Source organism: Limulus polyphemus, unplaced genomic scaffold (assembly GCF_000517525.1).
Source record: "Limulus polyphemus unplaced genomic scaffold, Limulus_polyphemus-2.1.2 Scaffold459, whole genome shotgun sequence".
NCBI lineage: Eukaryota > Metazoa > Arthropoda > Merostomata > Xiphosura > Limulidae > Limulus > Limulus polyphemus.
This window is the reverse complement of record NW_013666069.1, coordinates 113920-129012: the sequence shown is the minus strand read 5'-3', so window position 1 is coordinate 129012 and position 15093 is coordinate 113920. Positions and strand designations below refer to the sequence as shown.

The window sequence follows — 15093 nt, the reverse complement described above, 5'->3', positions numbered from 1 at the left end:
GTACGTTTTAATTGTTTATGATGATTATTGTGTGTGTATATATATATATGTGTGTGTGTGTGTGTGTGTGTATATATAATTGGTTATTACCTTACGGTGTGAATTTATGATGAATATTTCCAACTACGGCTTCTTTTTTCCAAAATAAACATAACGCGTTTAAAACCATAGAAAAAAATTCTTATATACTTTGTAATTGGTTTCAATTATATCACTTAAATGTTTGTGTGGGATTAGAGCATTGAGAAATTTAACTCGTATGATATTCTCTTTTTAATTAGCTTGAGAACAGTAGAACATGAGCGTTATTGATACTGAGGGTGGGTTCAGAATTATAGCAGTTACCACAAAGCAGATTTTACTTCCCACATTGCCAATTGAACGTGTGAGTGACCATTTAGCTCAGATCTGTCTTGTTGAAACATGGTGACTGAAGTGTGAGCGAAAGTGGTTTCCGGCATTTTGTTGAATAAATTTGTACATAGACTGCAAGAGGATGTAGAATTGGCTAATATATCAAATATCATAAAATTGAATTTGACTACAAGTGTTGTTCTGTTTATTTATAATTAGTTTTTCGTTCACTAAACTAAAATACTTGCTAGTTTTATATAATAATCAATATATTTTTTATTACTTATGCCATTTCTTCTTATAATTAACAGGCACCGATGTGGTACTCATAAATGTGTGTTTTAGTGGTGTTTATTTAAGCATGATGAGTTTAATTGTTGTTGTTCTGAGTCAGATATTGGGAGATATATGCCGTTAGATGAAGAGTTCAGACTTCAAACACTTTTTCGGTCTCTCTACATGATTTTATAAATACAGAAGCTTCGGAACCAGGGGTGTTGTAGCATGTTTAACTTATATAGCAACTGTAAATTAAATTATATTAATTTTCTGGAGGCATATCCCCAGAACCCCTTAGATTGAGCTACCTTTGGTAGCACAGGAGCTGCTTTTAGCAATTCCTTATACTTTCAATCTTTCATTGTAAAACCTACATGTCTAGCCAAGCACCCTAATTTACAACTCCTTCCTTCACCACTGAAATGCATAGTGACATTTTCAGACCACAGTAAGTTGACATATATATATATCAGTATGAAAACGACCATAAAACTTCAGAACGCATTTTATATATACTAAAGCAAAACATTGAGTAAATATTAAAAAAAAAATCCTTAAATCTTAAGGTCGTTTTCGCAATGTTTATTATGTCTCATCACTTCAGTTAGCATTTTTTTTTAATTCCTGTAAACTCCCAGTGGAGCATAGGGCCGTAACAACACCTCACCAACGGAGAGTTGTTGTTGCAGTTACTTGTAGCAAGTTGGTTTTTTTTTGCTAGCCCCGCACCCAACCCTCCTCCTTTCTCAGGCAAAGGCGGAGGTTTACATGTTTGGTGTGACGGGGATTCGAACCCTCGACCCTCAGGTTACGAGTCGAGCGCCCTAACCACCTGGCCATGCCTTCAGTTAGCATTACCGAAGTTAAACATAAATATTCTTAATAATTAAAGGCTGACATTCTCCTGATATGGTGTTCCACAATTTACATTTTTCAGTAGAATCTTGTTACATATGTAAAAAACTGACTTTTGAATTGTGTAACTGAAAAAACTAAAAACAAAATATTGAAAATTTAAGGTCGTTTGTAACCAAACATTTGTCTTTATAAACGCAATAACTGGCATTATAGCTGGTGAAAGGGAATATAAAACTACTAAGCCATTATAGACATTTTCAAACAATATTGCATCAATATTCTCATGAAAGTGGTGCCATAAATGATGCAACATGTTGCCAAATAATCATTCTGTCCGTGTATGGACTTCAGAGTTTTCCATTCATGATTTTACAAGTGAGAACTCATTTCAGAGTAAAATCAGCAAATACTAAGATATATGGTAAATTTTCTTTATAACAGTTTTTTTTTACTGCAGCAAAGCTTAACCAACATCTGTCAGACCTTCCATTCTGATGACGAATCAAGACTTTTATGCAACAGTAATGTCACTCTCAACGACTTGTACTACTTTGAACCATAACTTCAGAAAAGTTCTAATGGTCTAACGTCATGCATAATTTACTATTTAAGCATAAGTGAGAAATCGTATGTACCTCTAATGATTTCTTACCTTTCATCTTGAAAATGTTTTTACATATACCTTAACACACACAAAAAAAATATTTAGTCACTCCTTTGCAGATGTCATGATTTTATTTACTGTACAAAATACTTGAAAGCAATTTTATTTTACCATTTGAAGCCCGTTTAGAACAAGGCTTGAAAATAAAACATATATACAAAATTCTTTATATTTACTACATATAGTTAAAAATCTTTTCGCAGATTTTACAACTCTACAAACTTGCATAATATTAAATCTTTACAAAGCATTATATTTTCTGCTACTTAAAAGTTTGTACAAATCATTTTAAAAAATTGCTTTTCTTTTGGTAACACTTCAAGGTGCAAAATAATGTCCAACAATGATAAATTGTGATTTACAAGAGCTGTAAAGAAGGCACTTTTGTTTGTTTGTTGTAAAGCACAAAGATACACAATGGGCTATCTATACCGTACTCGCCATGGGTATTGATGCCCAGTTTTTAGCAATTATAAGCCTCTACACTTACTGCTGAGCAACTGGGGAGGAGGGGGGTCAAAGAAGGCACGAGTAATAAAAAGGGTATAAACTCATTTTCTAATTTGTCTCGTACCTTTTCATGAGGCCATTCTGTTCTTATACATCTTAAATTGAATATTTTTATCCACACTTTATCAGGGAAAGACATTAAAAGTATGTAAGGTGGACTTTAACGAACTTATCCCAACACTTCTAAAGTTAACAATTGGGAGTGAGCTAAGCTATAACAACACTGAAAAATAAAACAAATAAAAAGTCACTTTTCTATTGCATCATCCTAAGATATCTTGTTTCCTCCATCAGTGAGTTTAAGGTGGAACTCATGTCATTGATGATCATATTGGATGTTGCTTGTAGAGGTGATTGAGATTTATCATTAGTATAACCTACAGTTAAGCTACTTACTCCAGGTTGAGCATAATTAGAATTCTTAATAGTATGTTTCATGTTTGTGTTTGGAATGTTTGTACATGACTTATTTTTGACTGGTGCATTCTCCTTAGACAGCTTAGTTTCTTGTCTATCAGTTGTACTGGTAACCTTGGGAGAAAGTTCCACTTGCTGCCATGGATCCAGTCCAGATTGCAATGTCGGACCATTCCTGGTAGTGCTTCTCGAATTAGTTTTGTTGGATGCTATCTGCTGACATTGTTGAACATATTCTAATGTTCGTTGGTATGCTTCTGGCTGCATGGCAGTTCTTGAGGATTGGCTGATATCTTGACATTGAACTTCAGACTGAGAGTTGGGACAGCTATTGCACGTTGATCCTGGTGATGGGTATGATTGTTGAGGTTTATGCAATGATTGAATTTTACCACTAGGAGATGGTATAGGTTGCTGAGATTGATATACAGATGATACTTTAGAACCATAAGGTAAATTCTGCTGTACTTGATGTACAGGTGTTGCGTTAGAAGCAGGCATAGAACAATAATGTTGGGAAGCTGTTTCTGTGGGAGCTGTTAATGGATAAGGCTGATAAGCTTGTTGTGTAGGAGGTCCATTTACACCATGTAAAAGGTAATGTTGTGGAGTTTGAGAATATGACTGAGACTGTTGTTGTTGTTGTTGGATGTGATGAGGATAGTTTTGGGCTTGTTGTTCAAGGGATAGTTTAGGCTGTTGAGCAACAGGTTCTTGAAGATTATTAGGGTGTTGCTGAAGTTGTGGGAAAGGATGGTGGTTTTGTAGCTGATGTGGAGGAATCCATGAAGAGTTAGTACAAGAAGGAGAATGTTGAATGTGAGGATTAGATGTTTGATAATTAGTAAGGGGAAGTGCAGCAGGTGCTTGTAAGTTGGGTCCTGTTTGTGAGGAAGAAAATGGAGTTTCTGTATGATTTTGAGGGAAAGATGCTTGAGAATTGGACTCTGTTATGATATGAGAATATGATGTTTGAAAGTTAGACCTTGTTTGAGGGTTGGTAACTTGATGATGTAATGTGGGATTAAGGTTTACAGCTTGGCAGAGCTGCTGATGTTTTGGAAATGACTCTGAATTAGTATTAGAAAGTTTGTAAGAATGTCCAACTGGTAAAACACTGGATTGGGAAGGTGTGTGCTCATACGATGGGTGAACAGATACCTGGCTGGAGTCTGGATTGTAACACATTTGTCCTCCAGATGTATTACGCATTTGGCTGTGATAACAAGGATGTGACTGCTGTGGTGCAGACATATTACATGTTTGGTTATGATAACTTGGATGTGGCTTTTGGGTAGAGTTTATAGCACCAAGAGAAAGAGAAGCTGAAAATGTTTCAGCAACACAGTGTGTTTCTTGTGCTATATTGCTCAATGCCATTTGAGGTATTACACAGTGAGTTGATCTTGGACATGACTTTGTATCCATTGGGGTTGATGGGTACCACTGTTTGTTTTTAGCATTATCTATGGATTTATCTTGTAAAGTTTCACATTGTTGTTGGGACTGTTGTTGGTCTACCAAGTAGTTCTGTTCAGTATTTCCAAGATTTGGATGGTAATTGAACCTTGTGGATGTATAGGTATTGTCACTGTGGCCTGAAGATAAACAATGTTTTTGGTGACAAGGGTACTGAAACTGTTTGTTACTTTCCATTATTGAATGTTGGCAATTATCCTTGTGTGTGGGGGTGTTTTGATATTGGTCCCAACTGTGGTGGTACTTATGAGCTGCTCCCCAGCAAGAGGTATTTAAGTGAGCCTGACCTTGATTCTTAGAAAGTTGATGGTTTCCAGAATTTATCTGTTGAAACGTGTTTGTTTGTTGATGGTATTGAGGATTTGACTGGTAGGGTCTAAAGTTACATGTTGGTGCACTGGCAACTGACTGATTCATGAAATTATTTGTAGTGTTCATGGAATGGTTTCCAAATTTACAACTGAAAGATGGGGCAACACCATTGCTTTGTTCTATACATGCTATCCTAGCAGACTGCCTCTGAAGTTCATCATATTGGCTTACACTAGACACTGCCTGACTCAGTTGAGACTGTGGTCTTACCACCTGAGTGTTGGTTTGTTGTTCAATGACACCTTCATTAAGGTAGTGCATCATTTCATCAGGAAGAACTAATTCCTTGTTTGCTTCAATGGGTTTGTCTACTTCTAAGTTTTCTAAAACCACATCCTGGTTTGGATGATGACTTCCACTATGGCTGCTTGAACCACCAGGAGTTTTGGGTCGGTTTGACTGACCTATTGGTGGTAATGGTGTAAATTTGTTTAAACTATTTACACCTTGAGGTTGACGAGTCTGTCTAGCAGTCTCTTCTTTAGGTTCAAAAGGTCTTAAAACAACATTTGATTGATGTTCCTCGGATATTGGTCTGTGACTTGTTACAGCCACTTGTCTGGAGACATTTCTTGCTTCTACAGCCATGTTTTGACTGTGTCGTTGCACTATAAGATTTCCTGTATTGTTCAAGTGCTGTGAAGGCAGTGTTTGAGAATGAAGTTCTAGTTGTGTTGTCATTCCAGCTGACAATCCTGAGAGGCTACTGACCCCACTAGTTCTTTGCGAGCTGCATACGGAAGCTGCCTCACTTAGTATCTGATCATTAATCATGCCATGAGACACTCCTGAAAACTGACTACCTTGAGTGCTAGAAATATCACTGCTTTTAGTGTTGAGTTTGTTGTCTGAACACATGCTGCCATAAAAAGAGCTGATGGTACTACTGCTAGAGCTATTTCTGCGGCAACCTGTTTGTGAGAGTTTAGAACCTAAAGAAAAAAAGAAAATAAAGAACTATATTTAATTTGTCATTATTACATTTATATAGCTACTCAACTCAATAGTCCAATTATTTTTATTAGAAATTATTGTGGTGTTCTGGAGACTTAAATACAGAAGATTAATCACACTATGTTAGATCAATGTTCCAAGTCCTCTGCAATTTTTTAAATTACATCCTCCAGTGTAGGGTTAAAATTCATATGGAATGCTCCTAACTTTTCTTGATTGATTGTTTGTTTGTTATTAAGCACAAAGCTACACAATGGGGTATCTGTGCTCTACCCACCATGAGTACTGAAACCTGGTTTCTAGCATTGTAAGTCTGCAGACATACTGCTATGACACTGTGGGGGCAACTTTTCTTGAATAGGATGACATTTTGATCTGTATGTTGAAATTCTGGTTTTCTTGCCCACATTTCTAAAAAAAAAACAACTATTGATATCAAAATGCAGTTGGATGTTTGTGAACTTGTTTGACTTGTGAGCCTTCAAGTCCTTGTTTATTATCTTGTGAATGGTACAATGGTACCAGGAAGTATGCCTAGCCTTACTGTATTGTTTTTTCTTCTTGTGTTTTAGTCAGAGGGTTTTTTTCTTCTTAAATATAGCCTTCACTTTGGGTTTTCTTTGGCATTGCTGTTGACTAATTTGGGTTGTGGTTTTAAAGCTTGTTGCTGTCCTACATGTCCTATTGATTGTATTCTTCCACTGGTTCATGTAACTATATAAAATACCTTCCTCAGAATATGCTCTAACAGTTTGCTACAGTGTGGAACTATAACTAGGTATAATGTGGGTCTGTCATGGACCACAAAATTTTCATTTAAATTTATCCTTTCAGAATGTATTTTCAGTCTTTTTCAACATTGTTGAAGTGCAAGTGTTCCACAACTGACAAACTTCTGCCAGGTAATACTCACTGCCATCTAATGAGCAATTCAATAAAATGAAACTTTACTGTCAAACTTTCTCATTTTAGGTCACACTTTATATGAAAATATGATATCTAATATTTAAAAAAAATTGTGTTGTTTATTAACCGATGGATTATTAGTTACTCTTTCATTCTTATTTTGATAATAGAACACATAGTTAGATTTAAAACCAGTCAATAAGATGGCAGCCTTGTAACTAATTAAGGGGTTTAGTCAGTAAAATTGGCTTGGCATTTTGAAAGGACTTTGTTGTAACATGGTCACACATATAACAAAATCTCATGATATGGACCCCGTGGACTGCGTCATTGCAGGGCTCGAGTGTACATACATAATTTTGCATCTTATATAAACAAATGATTTTCTTGTTCTTCTCCAGTTCATTTTCCCTATAGAGACATGGTGTGTAAAGAGCTTCTATTTGTTAATCCTGTGCCATCGATTTAAGTGCAAAATTTTTTATTGATGATGATGGTAACAGCTGAGAGTCTTTTGGACAGTGAGTATTAACTATTACCTACATATTTATTAAAAACATCCTAACTAGACAAAATGATATATCTTCTAATCATAAATAATGACCATGTTTCTCCAATACATTTAGGATTTCATGATTATGGTTTTTAAGGTGTGTAATCCTCATTGTTGTTGTCCTTGATGCATAAGAAAAACAAATATAAATATATACTATGATTTTTCTTACATTAAATATATAATTAAAGTTTAAATTAATTTCCTTACATTAATTGGAATTCATAGTAAATTGTTAAAAATAAAATGATAAAAAGTCAAGTAAAAATTATCTGAAATATTTACAAACTGACATAAATACTGACTTGGGTTTTTAAAGGACGAATCTGTGAGAGTTTTTGTTGCATGGCCTGTATGTCGAACATCTGGTAGTTTAGTCATTCCTCCATGTACACTACCTTTCTTACATCCTTGTAAATTCTGGACATCTTTTGAAAAGAATATATAACATTAGAATAAAATATAAACACAGCTTATAGCACTGATATACATAGATAAAAAAAATGTGTAAGGTTAATAACCATAAATTTTGGGACAACTTATTACTAAAATTTTATCCTAGGAATTAAGAATTTACTAAAACATTTATTTAAAAACAGATAATATGCTTAACTCCTTTGAGTTTCAATTTAATATATTAAGTACTGTTTTACATTGGTTACGTTTTCTTTATACTCTCTCAAATCTACATTTTAAAAGCTGCTTTTCATGTGAATATAAGAAATATTTTTGCAACTAACCACCTCTTGGTGGAAGGACATTTGGTAACCATGAGCCTCCAGGTTTGAAATGTGATTGAAATTTGCTTTTTAATCTGTTGTGAACGTTCCTCTCTACTTCTCTGTTCTGATTATTTGGTGCCACAGCACATGCAACACCAGGTACAATTTCCTCAACCTACAACAGAGTAAAATATAAACAAAAAAATATTAACATCTGAGCTATCCTCCATGTGTCATGGACATTTTCCAGAAATGAAATGAGTTATATTCTGGAATACACTTCAGTTGCATATATAATATGATACATTTATTTCACTGAAAAAAAATGAAAACATGCTTTATTTGACTATACTGTATTTTACTATTCATGTATTTTTACTAATAGGCTTTCAGAAAATTTACATTTTTACTAATTGGAAAAACAAAAGATGTTGTTAAGCCAGGAACTGAAAATATAAAACCAAAAGTTTTACGAAACATTACAGGAAATTAGAAGAAAATATTAAATGATAGTTTGTAATCTATAAACTGTGTATATGCTTTGTTTTATCAGTGTTAAATCTAATAATTATAAGTAACATAAAATTATGAAAAAAAAACACACAAAAATACAAAGAAAATATGTCATTTTTAGTTGGATTCTCACTGGAATTTCAGGATTTTCCACTAATTCCCAGAAGTTTTCAGCTTCTACACAACCACTTGTTGTAGATACACTGTTGTCACTAATAGGGCCTTCAAAAAGAGCCTGATCTGTACAGCCTGGCATCTCATGGCCCACATCACCTCCTGGACTTCCATCTTGTTGGGGAGAGCCCTGTTCCTAGGTATAAACAAAAAAATGAAACAGAATATGAAACTGAAAAAAAAAAACACTGAATTATCCATCTTGTTAGGAATTCTGTTTCCTAAGACAATTTTGAGTCTACATCATGATTGGAATGTTTTTTGTCTTTATACGCTACTTTTTAACATGCAACATATGAGCCAAGAGGTGTCTTTTTACTATGGGGTTTTTGGTTACCAAAAATTTTCCAATGCCAAAACTGCTAAAAACCATGTATTTAGATGTATCTTGAACCATCTTTTTTTTCTTTTCTTTCTTTTTTTTTTACAAAAATTTAATAAATAATTCAAACATTATGGCACTTTGTTTCTAAGTGGGTGTGCATAGTAAAGCACATAAGCATGATAATACAATTACTATGGGATGGTAGCGGTTTGACTCTTCTTCTTTTGCTGTGACCACATCCGAGAAACTAATGATTTCAGTTGATCATTTCTTGGGAAATCGTCATTGCAAATGTCATCTTTATGCCACAATATTAGCTCACAGACTGCATTTTTAGGTGTAATAGTGTAGTTTGATTGATACACAATGGACATCTATGTGTCTCTGTAAGATTGCTGTATTCCTCTGGAAGAAGTAATGTTAAGGTACCATGTTTTTTGTACTCCACTGTCAGGGCTGTGATACGTTGACAAATCTCTGGTATATTGAATCGATCAGGATATGTAGATTGCACTTCTTCAAGCATTCTTCTGGTGCCCATTTTATTTCACTTATCCTTGACATCTTTGTTGAACATTTCAATAACATCATCCTTGAATTGATCTGTACACTTTTTGTCATAAATTTTACCGAGTGATGGACGTAAGGCCCAACAAAGAGTAAATTACAAAGGAGCTGGGATTCAATTTACTTCTCGTGTCCATTTCTGAATTACCAGAGGATACATTGGCTGCTTCCCACCATGTTTTTGAGATATTTTTGTTGCAGAGGATAATCTGTCACATGAACAACCACAATGGCTGTGTTTGAAGCATATTCCACAATGTGGATGCTTGAATTTGCATGTTAAATGCTCCATGTTTTTCTTGACCTGGCCATCTACAGAATCATCACATCAGTTCAGTAAAAGTAGTGCTAAATAGCCACATTTCGACCAATGAGAATTATCACAAAGTTATAGCAAAAAATAAAGGCCACAATGGTTTAGCATTTCTTGATCAACAACAAAGACTCCCCTTGGCTAATATGATGCATATTAATTTTTTAATTCCTTTTCATCAACTGGGCATCAAAGTTTACTCTTACTTAGCAAGGACAGGAAATTAATTTTTCTGTTTAAAAAAAAAGAGATTTTTCAGAATACTTTATACTGATACTTTTGTGTGGGTCTATGTCATTAGTTTCTTTGATTTTTTTCATATTTTTTCAGAAGCAACTGATAAAAAATAGTGTGCTTAAAGTAATCTCAAACCTCATGAAGACTTAAAAATAGTTAAAAAATTTTTGATTTGTTTGTTTTTAGAGCAAAATAACATTGGGTTATATACTGTGTCCACCGTGGGGTATCAAATCCCAGATTTTAGTGTTGTAAATCTGTAAAGTTATTGCTGTGTAAATGGGGAGAAAAAGTCCTTAAAAGCTAAGTTATAATACAAATTTGCATGGAGTTTATTCAACATGAATACTTGAAATTGTTTGCCCTTTAGAAAATAATAATTTTGTTAAAAGCTATTTCAACCATCAGAGTTTCTTTTATTCTTACCTCAGATTTAATACTAGGACTTGACAAACTGGTTAATTTACTTCCTGTGCCATCATCAGAATGAGGACTGCCATCAATGCTCCCAGGGGTAGTTTTATCTTTAATTCCAGCACCTCCTGAACCCCTGCTATCATTTCCTTTATGCTTCTTACTAGCATAAAACTCTGGGCCATGAACAGTCTTAACATGTTTCCTGAGTGAGCTAGGGTCAGTGTAACGTTTAGTACAACCTGGAGCTTTACATACATATGGTTTCTGAAAAATAAACAAAATATACAAATATTTTTATATACTCTCTTCTTCTAAATACATTCTTTATAATGTTGATGAAAATACATCATGAATTGGTTTTTATATGTTTGTTTGATAGTAAACACAAAGCTATACAATGTGCTTTCTGTGCTTTGCCAATTCACATACTGAAACTCAATTTTTAGAAATAAAGATAAACCCTCAGACTTACCACTGATTCATCAGTAAAAAATGTGAGGAATTTTTAAATATCTTTATTTAATATAATTAAAATTTGTAAATACTTGCTATATATTGCTCCAGGTGGGTCAGTAGAAAGTCGGATGGCTTATAATAAAAACAATTGGGTTTTAATACCCATAGTGGGCAGAGCAAAGACAATTCAATTGTAGTTTTGTGCTTATACCCAATTCGATTTTATTACTCATCAGGATCTTTACCAGCCTACCCTCAAACTGAAACCCATTTAGGCAGGATTAGAGTAAATTAATCTACGAGACCTTGGGAGTGATCAAATATACCAATCAAAAAGGTTTGATCTTCTGAATCCAAAACTGTAATTAGATCTCAAATTGGTCAAGATATGACAGAACTATGAGCTAAAAGTTTGTACTTGAAAAATTCAGAACCATTCTATGAGCCGCTACGCTACAGCTAAAAATTGGTAAATTAGAACTTGATAATGTCAGTTTTCATGGTGGTAGGGATATATGAACATCCTGAATTTCTAGTCTTAAGTTGTGGTGGAATGGAATGTATCAAAACTACATTTTGACATTGTTTATGGGAGAAAGCAGAGGGTTGTTATAAATGGAGTTCAATCAACCTAGATTAATGTCACAAGTGGTGTATCTCAGAGCTCAGTGTTAGGGCCTCTGTTCTTATTTCATTTATATAAGTGACACAGATGAAGAAATGGTTCATAAATTACTTAAATTTGCTAATAATATTAAAATTTTTGGCACTGCTGGCTGTGAGGAGGATGCTGCTGCTTTACAAAATGACTTGGATTATTTGTTGAGTTGAAAGAATAATGGCAGATGGCTTTTAATTTTGATGGGAATAACATGTTATGGAAGAAAATGATCTTGCTGTTCTGATTAATCTGTCTCTTAAGTTATCCAAGCAGTATGTTGTTACTAGCGGCAGGGCAAATTTGATTTTAGGTTTTATCAACAGAAATATTGAACACAAGTCTCAAGGGATTATAATTTCATTGCATAGGCTACTGATAAGCAAGATTTGGAGTATTGTATTCAGTCTTGGGCTCCTTACCTTAGAAAAGACAATGAAATGTTGATAAAGATTCAGAGGAGAGCTACTAGGATCATACTTGAGATGGAAAATTTGTGATGTGAAGACAGGCTAAAACCTCTGAAAGTGTATTCTCTTGATAAAAAAAGATTTAAAGAGAATCTGAATAAAGTGTTTAAGATTGTTAAGGGATATTGTTGATGCATTATCAGTTTTTTCTTACTTAATGGTGAAAATGTTAGGACTGTGAGATACAAATATACATTTTTGGAGGGGAGGAGCCATCTTCAGCCAAGATAGTTTTATTTTTCTAACAGAGTGGTTGGCCTTTGAAATATGGTCCTTCAGAAGTGGTGGGTGCAGTAAATATAAGGAATTTTAATGGGAAGACTTGGTACATATTTGAATGATAAGAGCTGGCTTTGAGTATTTTATTTTTTATTTCAAAGTTAGTGGATAAGATGACTTTGATGGACCAATAGGTATTTTGTTGTCATTAAAATTTATGTTGTGCTATGTTAAGTGCTTTTTTAAGCTTAGTGCCTTTTTCTTACCTCATTTGAATGGGTCCTGTTTTGATGTTTAGCTCGATCTGATGCATTACTGAAAGCTTTAGTGCAACCTGGAAACTCACACATGTAAGGCTTCTCTCCAGTATGTGAACGCAAATGAGTCTTAAGATTCTCTAATCGAGAGTAGGCTTTACTACAACCCTCAAACTGAAATAAATCAAGAAAAAAAAACAGAATTACTCCAATGGTTTATTGATCATTTTTATAATAATAACTGTAGTAGATGAGTAATTATAAGGTAATTGTAGAATTGTTAAGTCTATAACATCTTATGCTAATAAGAAAACTTATAATATGTGACTTTAATAGGTTGCAAAATGAAATATAAGCCAAGTTATTCAAACAGTTATAGTACTAATTATTTAAGAAAACCATATAGTCTAATACCATCTATGGTAAATTCCCAATACTATATAAACAAACCAGTAGGTTTAATGTATAATTCCTGAATTATTTTTTTCAGAATTAAAGAATATTACTCTCATTTAAGTATGATTATTAAATATGATGTTTTTCAAACTACTGCAAACTCAAGCAAATACAAAATGCCATTCATGACACAATACATTTTAAGTAAATATTATCTTTAACAGAAAAATATGAAACATTTTAGGAGTTTCAATTTGCAGTAAGTAGAATAAGGTATAAAGTACAAATTGAAACTTTTTAAGCACATCATTTTTTTATAGTTAAGTGGTTAAATACTTTACTTAACTAATTAATATATGAAATGGTATTGAGAATCATCTTTTGATTTCTAACCCTCATATCAGGTATTCGTAATTGTCATTAGTACAAGTTTGTTTTGAATTTTGCACAAAGCTACACGAGGGCTATCTGCACTAGCTTCCCTAATTTAGCAATGTAAGACTAGAGAGAAGGCAGCTAGTCATCATAACCCACTGCCAACACTTGGGTTACTCTTTTACCAATGAATAGTGGAACTGACCATCACATTATAATGCCCCCATGGCTGAAAGGGCAATCATATTTGGTGGGACGGGGATTTGAATCCGTGACCCGCAGATTGCGAGTCGAGCTCCCTAACCACCTGGTCATGCCAGGCCATTAGTATAAGTAATAATTCATTTTTATTTTATTTTATTTGTGTTATTATGTATAACTATAAATATTATTTTTAAGGGAATCATAGCAGTTGACTTACTTTTGTAAATGTCTATATCTAAGTTTTGCTAAGGAAACATTTAAGCCAAAATGGTTTGTCTAAAAGGTGAGTACATGAATTTATCTACTAAAATTATGTCATAAGAGCCATAGCAAAGAAATGATAAGAAGAGTTAGAAGCAGGCCAACTGAGATGGCAGGAAGGCCAGGGGTGTTTTTCTGGTACCCCTGCCCACCATATGGCCCATAAGACAGTAAACAAAAATGTTTAAAGAATGGATAAAAATTAGTATAGAACATTTAAGAAAACATTAACCACAACTTAAATCACTTAATACGGGTACATGGTATCCTTCCAAGAACTATTTGGGGTCATTCTACATACAGGGATGGCTCTCAGCAGTCCTGATTAGAGGCAACTGATATTGGAGTCTGTCTCATGAATGTCTACATCCATCTTGATTTATCATCAACCTTGGTGATTGCAAAAGTGACCCATCTCTTCATCTTGTCTGAAGCTAGTTAGTTGCTTATCTTTCCAAAGATGTAAAAAATTTAGTTGTGTACAAGTAAAAAAATGTGAATCAGTTTGTATGGAACTTGTTATAACTGTATGTAGCCTCATGATCTTTGTTGCTAACAAACAAAATACAATGATAATGGTTTCATAAAAAGGTAAAAAAAAAGGTGTACACACTGAAAGAAAAACTTTTCAGATCAGTTACACCTAACAGTTAAACACTGTAAAACACATATAATGCTAGTTATTAGTAGGATACTTACAGTACACTTGTGAGGTTTTTCTCCTGTGTGACGACGCATGTGTACAACTAGCATGTACTGAGCCTTAAATGGTTTTTCTTCTCTTGAACAATCTTTCCACTGACATACAAACGATTTTTTGCTGTCATGGATGTGGTCATTATTCAGATGCTAGTATTGTAAAATAGAATCAATATTAAAACATTACCATACAGTTTATTAAAACTTAAAAACTTGGTACTAACCTAATTTGAACAAAATATGCTATTATGTAGTGATGGACTGTACTGGACCTATAATGTAACCTGTGAATTATAAGTTTAATACTAAAAGCTGATCACAACAGTGTTACAATTATGTTGCTCTTACCCACTCAAATTTTCCTTAATACTAATTAAACACCATTAAAATAGCATTTGAATAAATTATGCATTTCTTGGGATATTTGCTTTTAAAATCTGTAATTATTGTAGGTGAAATAAAACTGAATTATATAATTTACATC

The 15093-nt window shown here is 33.7% G+C and overlaps 1 protein-coding gene across 2 annotated transcripts in view; it reads right to left on the bottom strand.

Annotated features, from left to right (window-relative positions):
- Positions 1–2315: 2315 nt before the first annotated feature.
- Positions 2316–15093, bottom strand: part of LOC106458412 (transcriptional activator cubitus interruptus-like) — a 109168-nt gene continuing 96390 nt past the window's right edge. For both annotated transcript variants that reach the window (XM_022384620.1, XM_022384621.1), the window contains 7 exons: positions 14610–14759; positions 12684–12848; positions 10624–10878; positions 8715–8891; positions 8087–8243; positions 7652–7774; positions 2316–5865 (listed from right to left, as the gene is read on the bottom strand). In XM_022384620.1, the coding sequence (XP_022240328.1) occupies positions 2921–5865; positions 7652–7774; positions 8087–8243; positions 8715–8891; positions 10624–10878; positions 12684–12848; positions 14610–14759 (3972 nt within the window). In that variant the 3' untranslated portion in view covers positions 2316–2920. The remainder of the gene's footprint in view (positions 5866–7651; positions 7775–8086; positions 8244–8714; positions 8892–10623; positions 10879–12683; positions 12849–14609; positions 14760–15093) is intronic.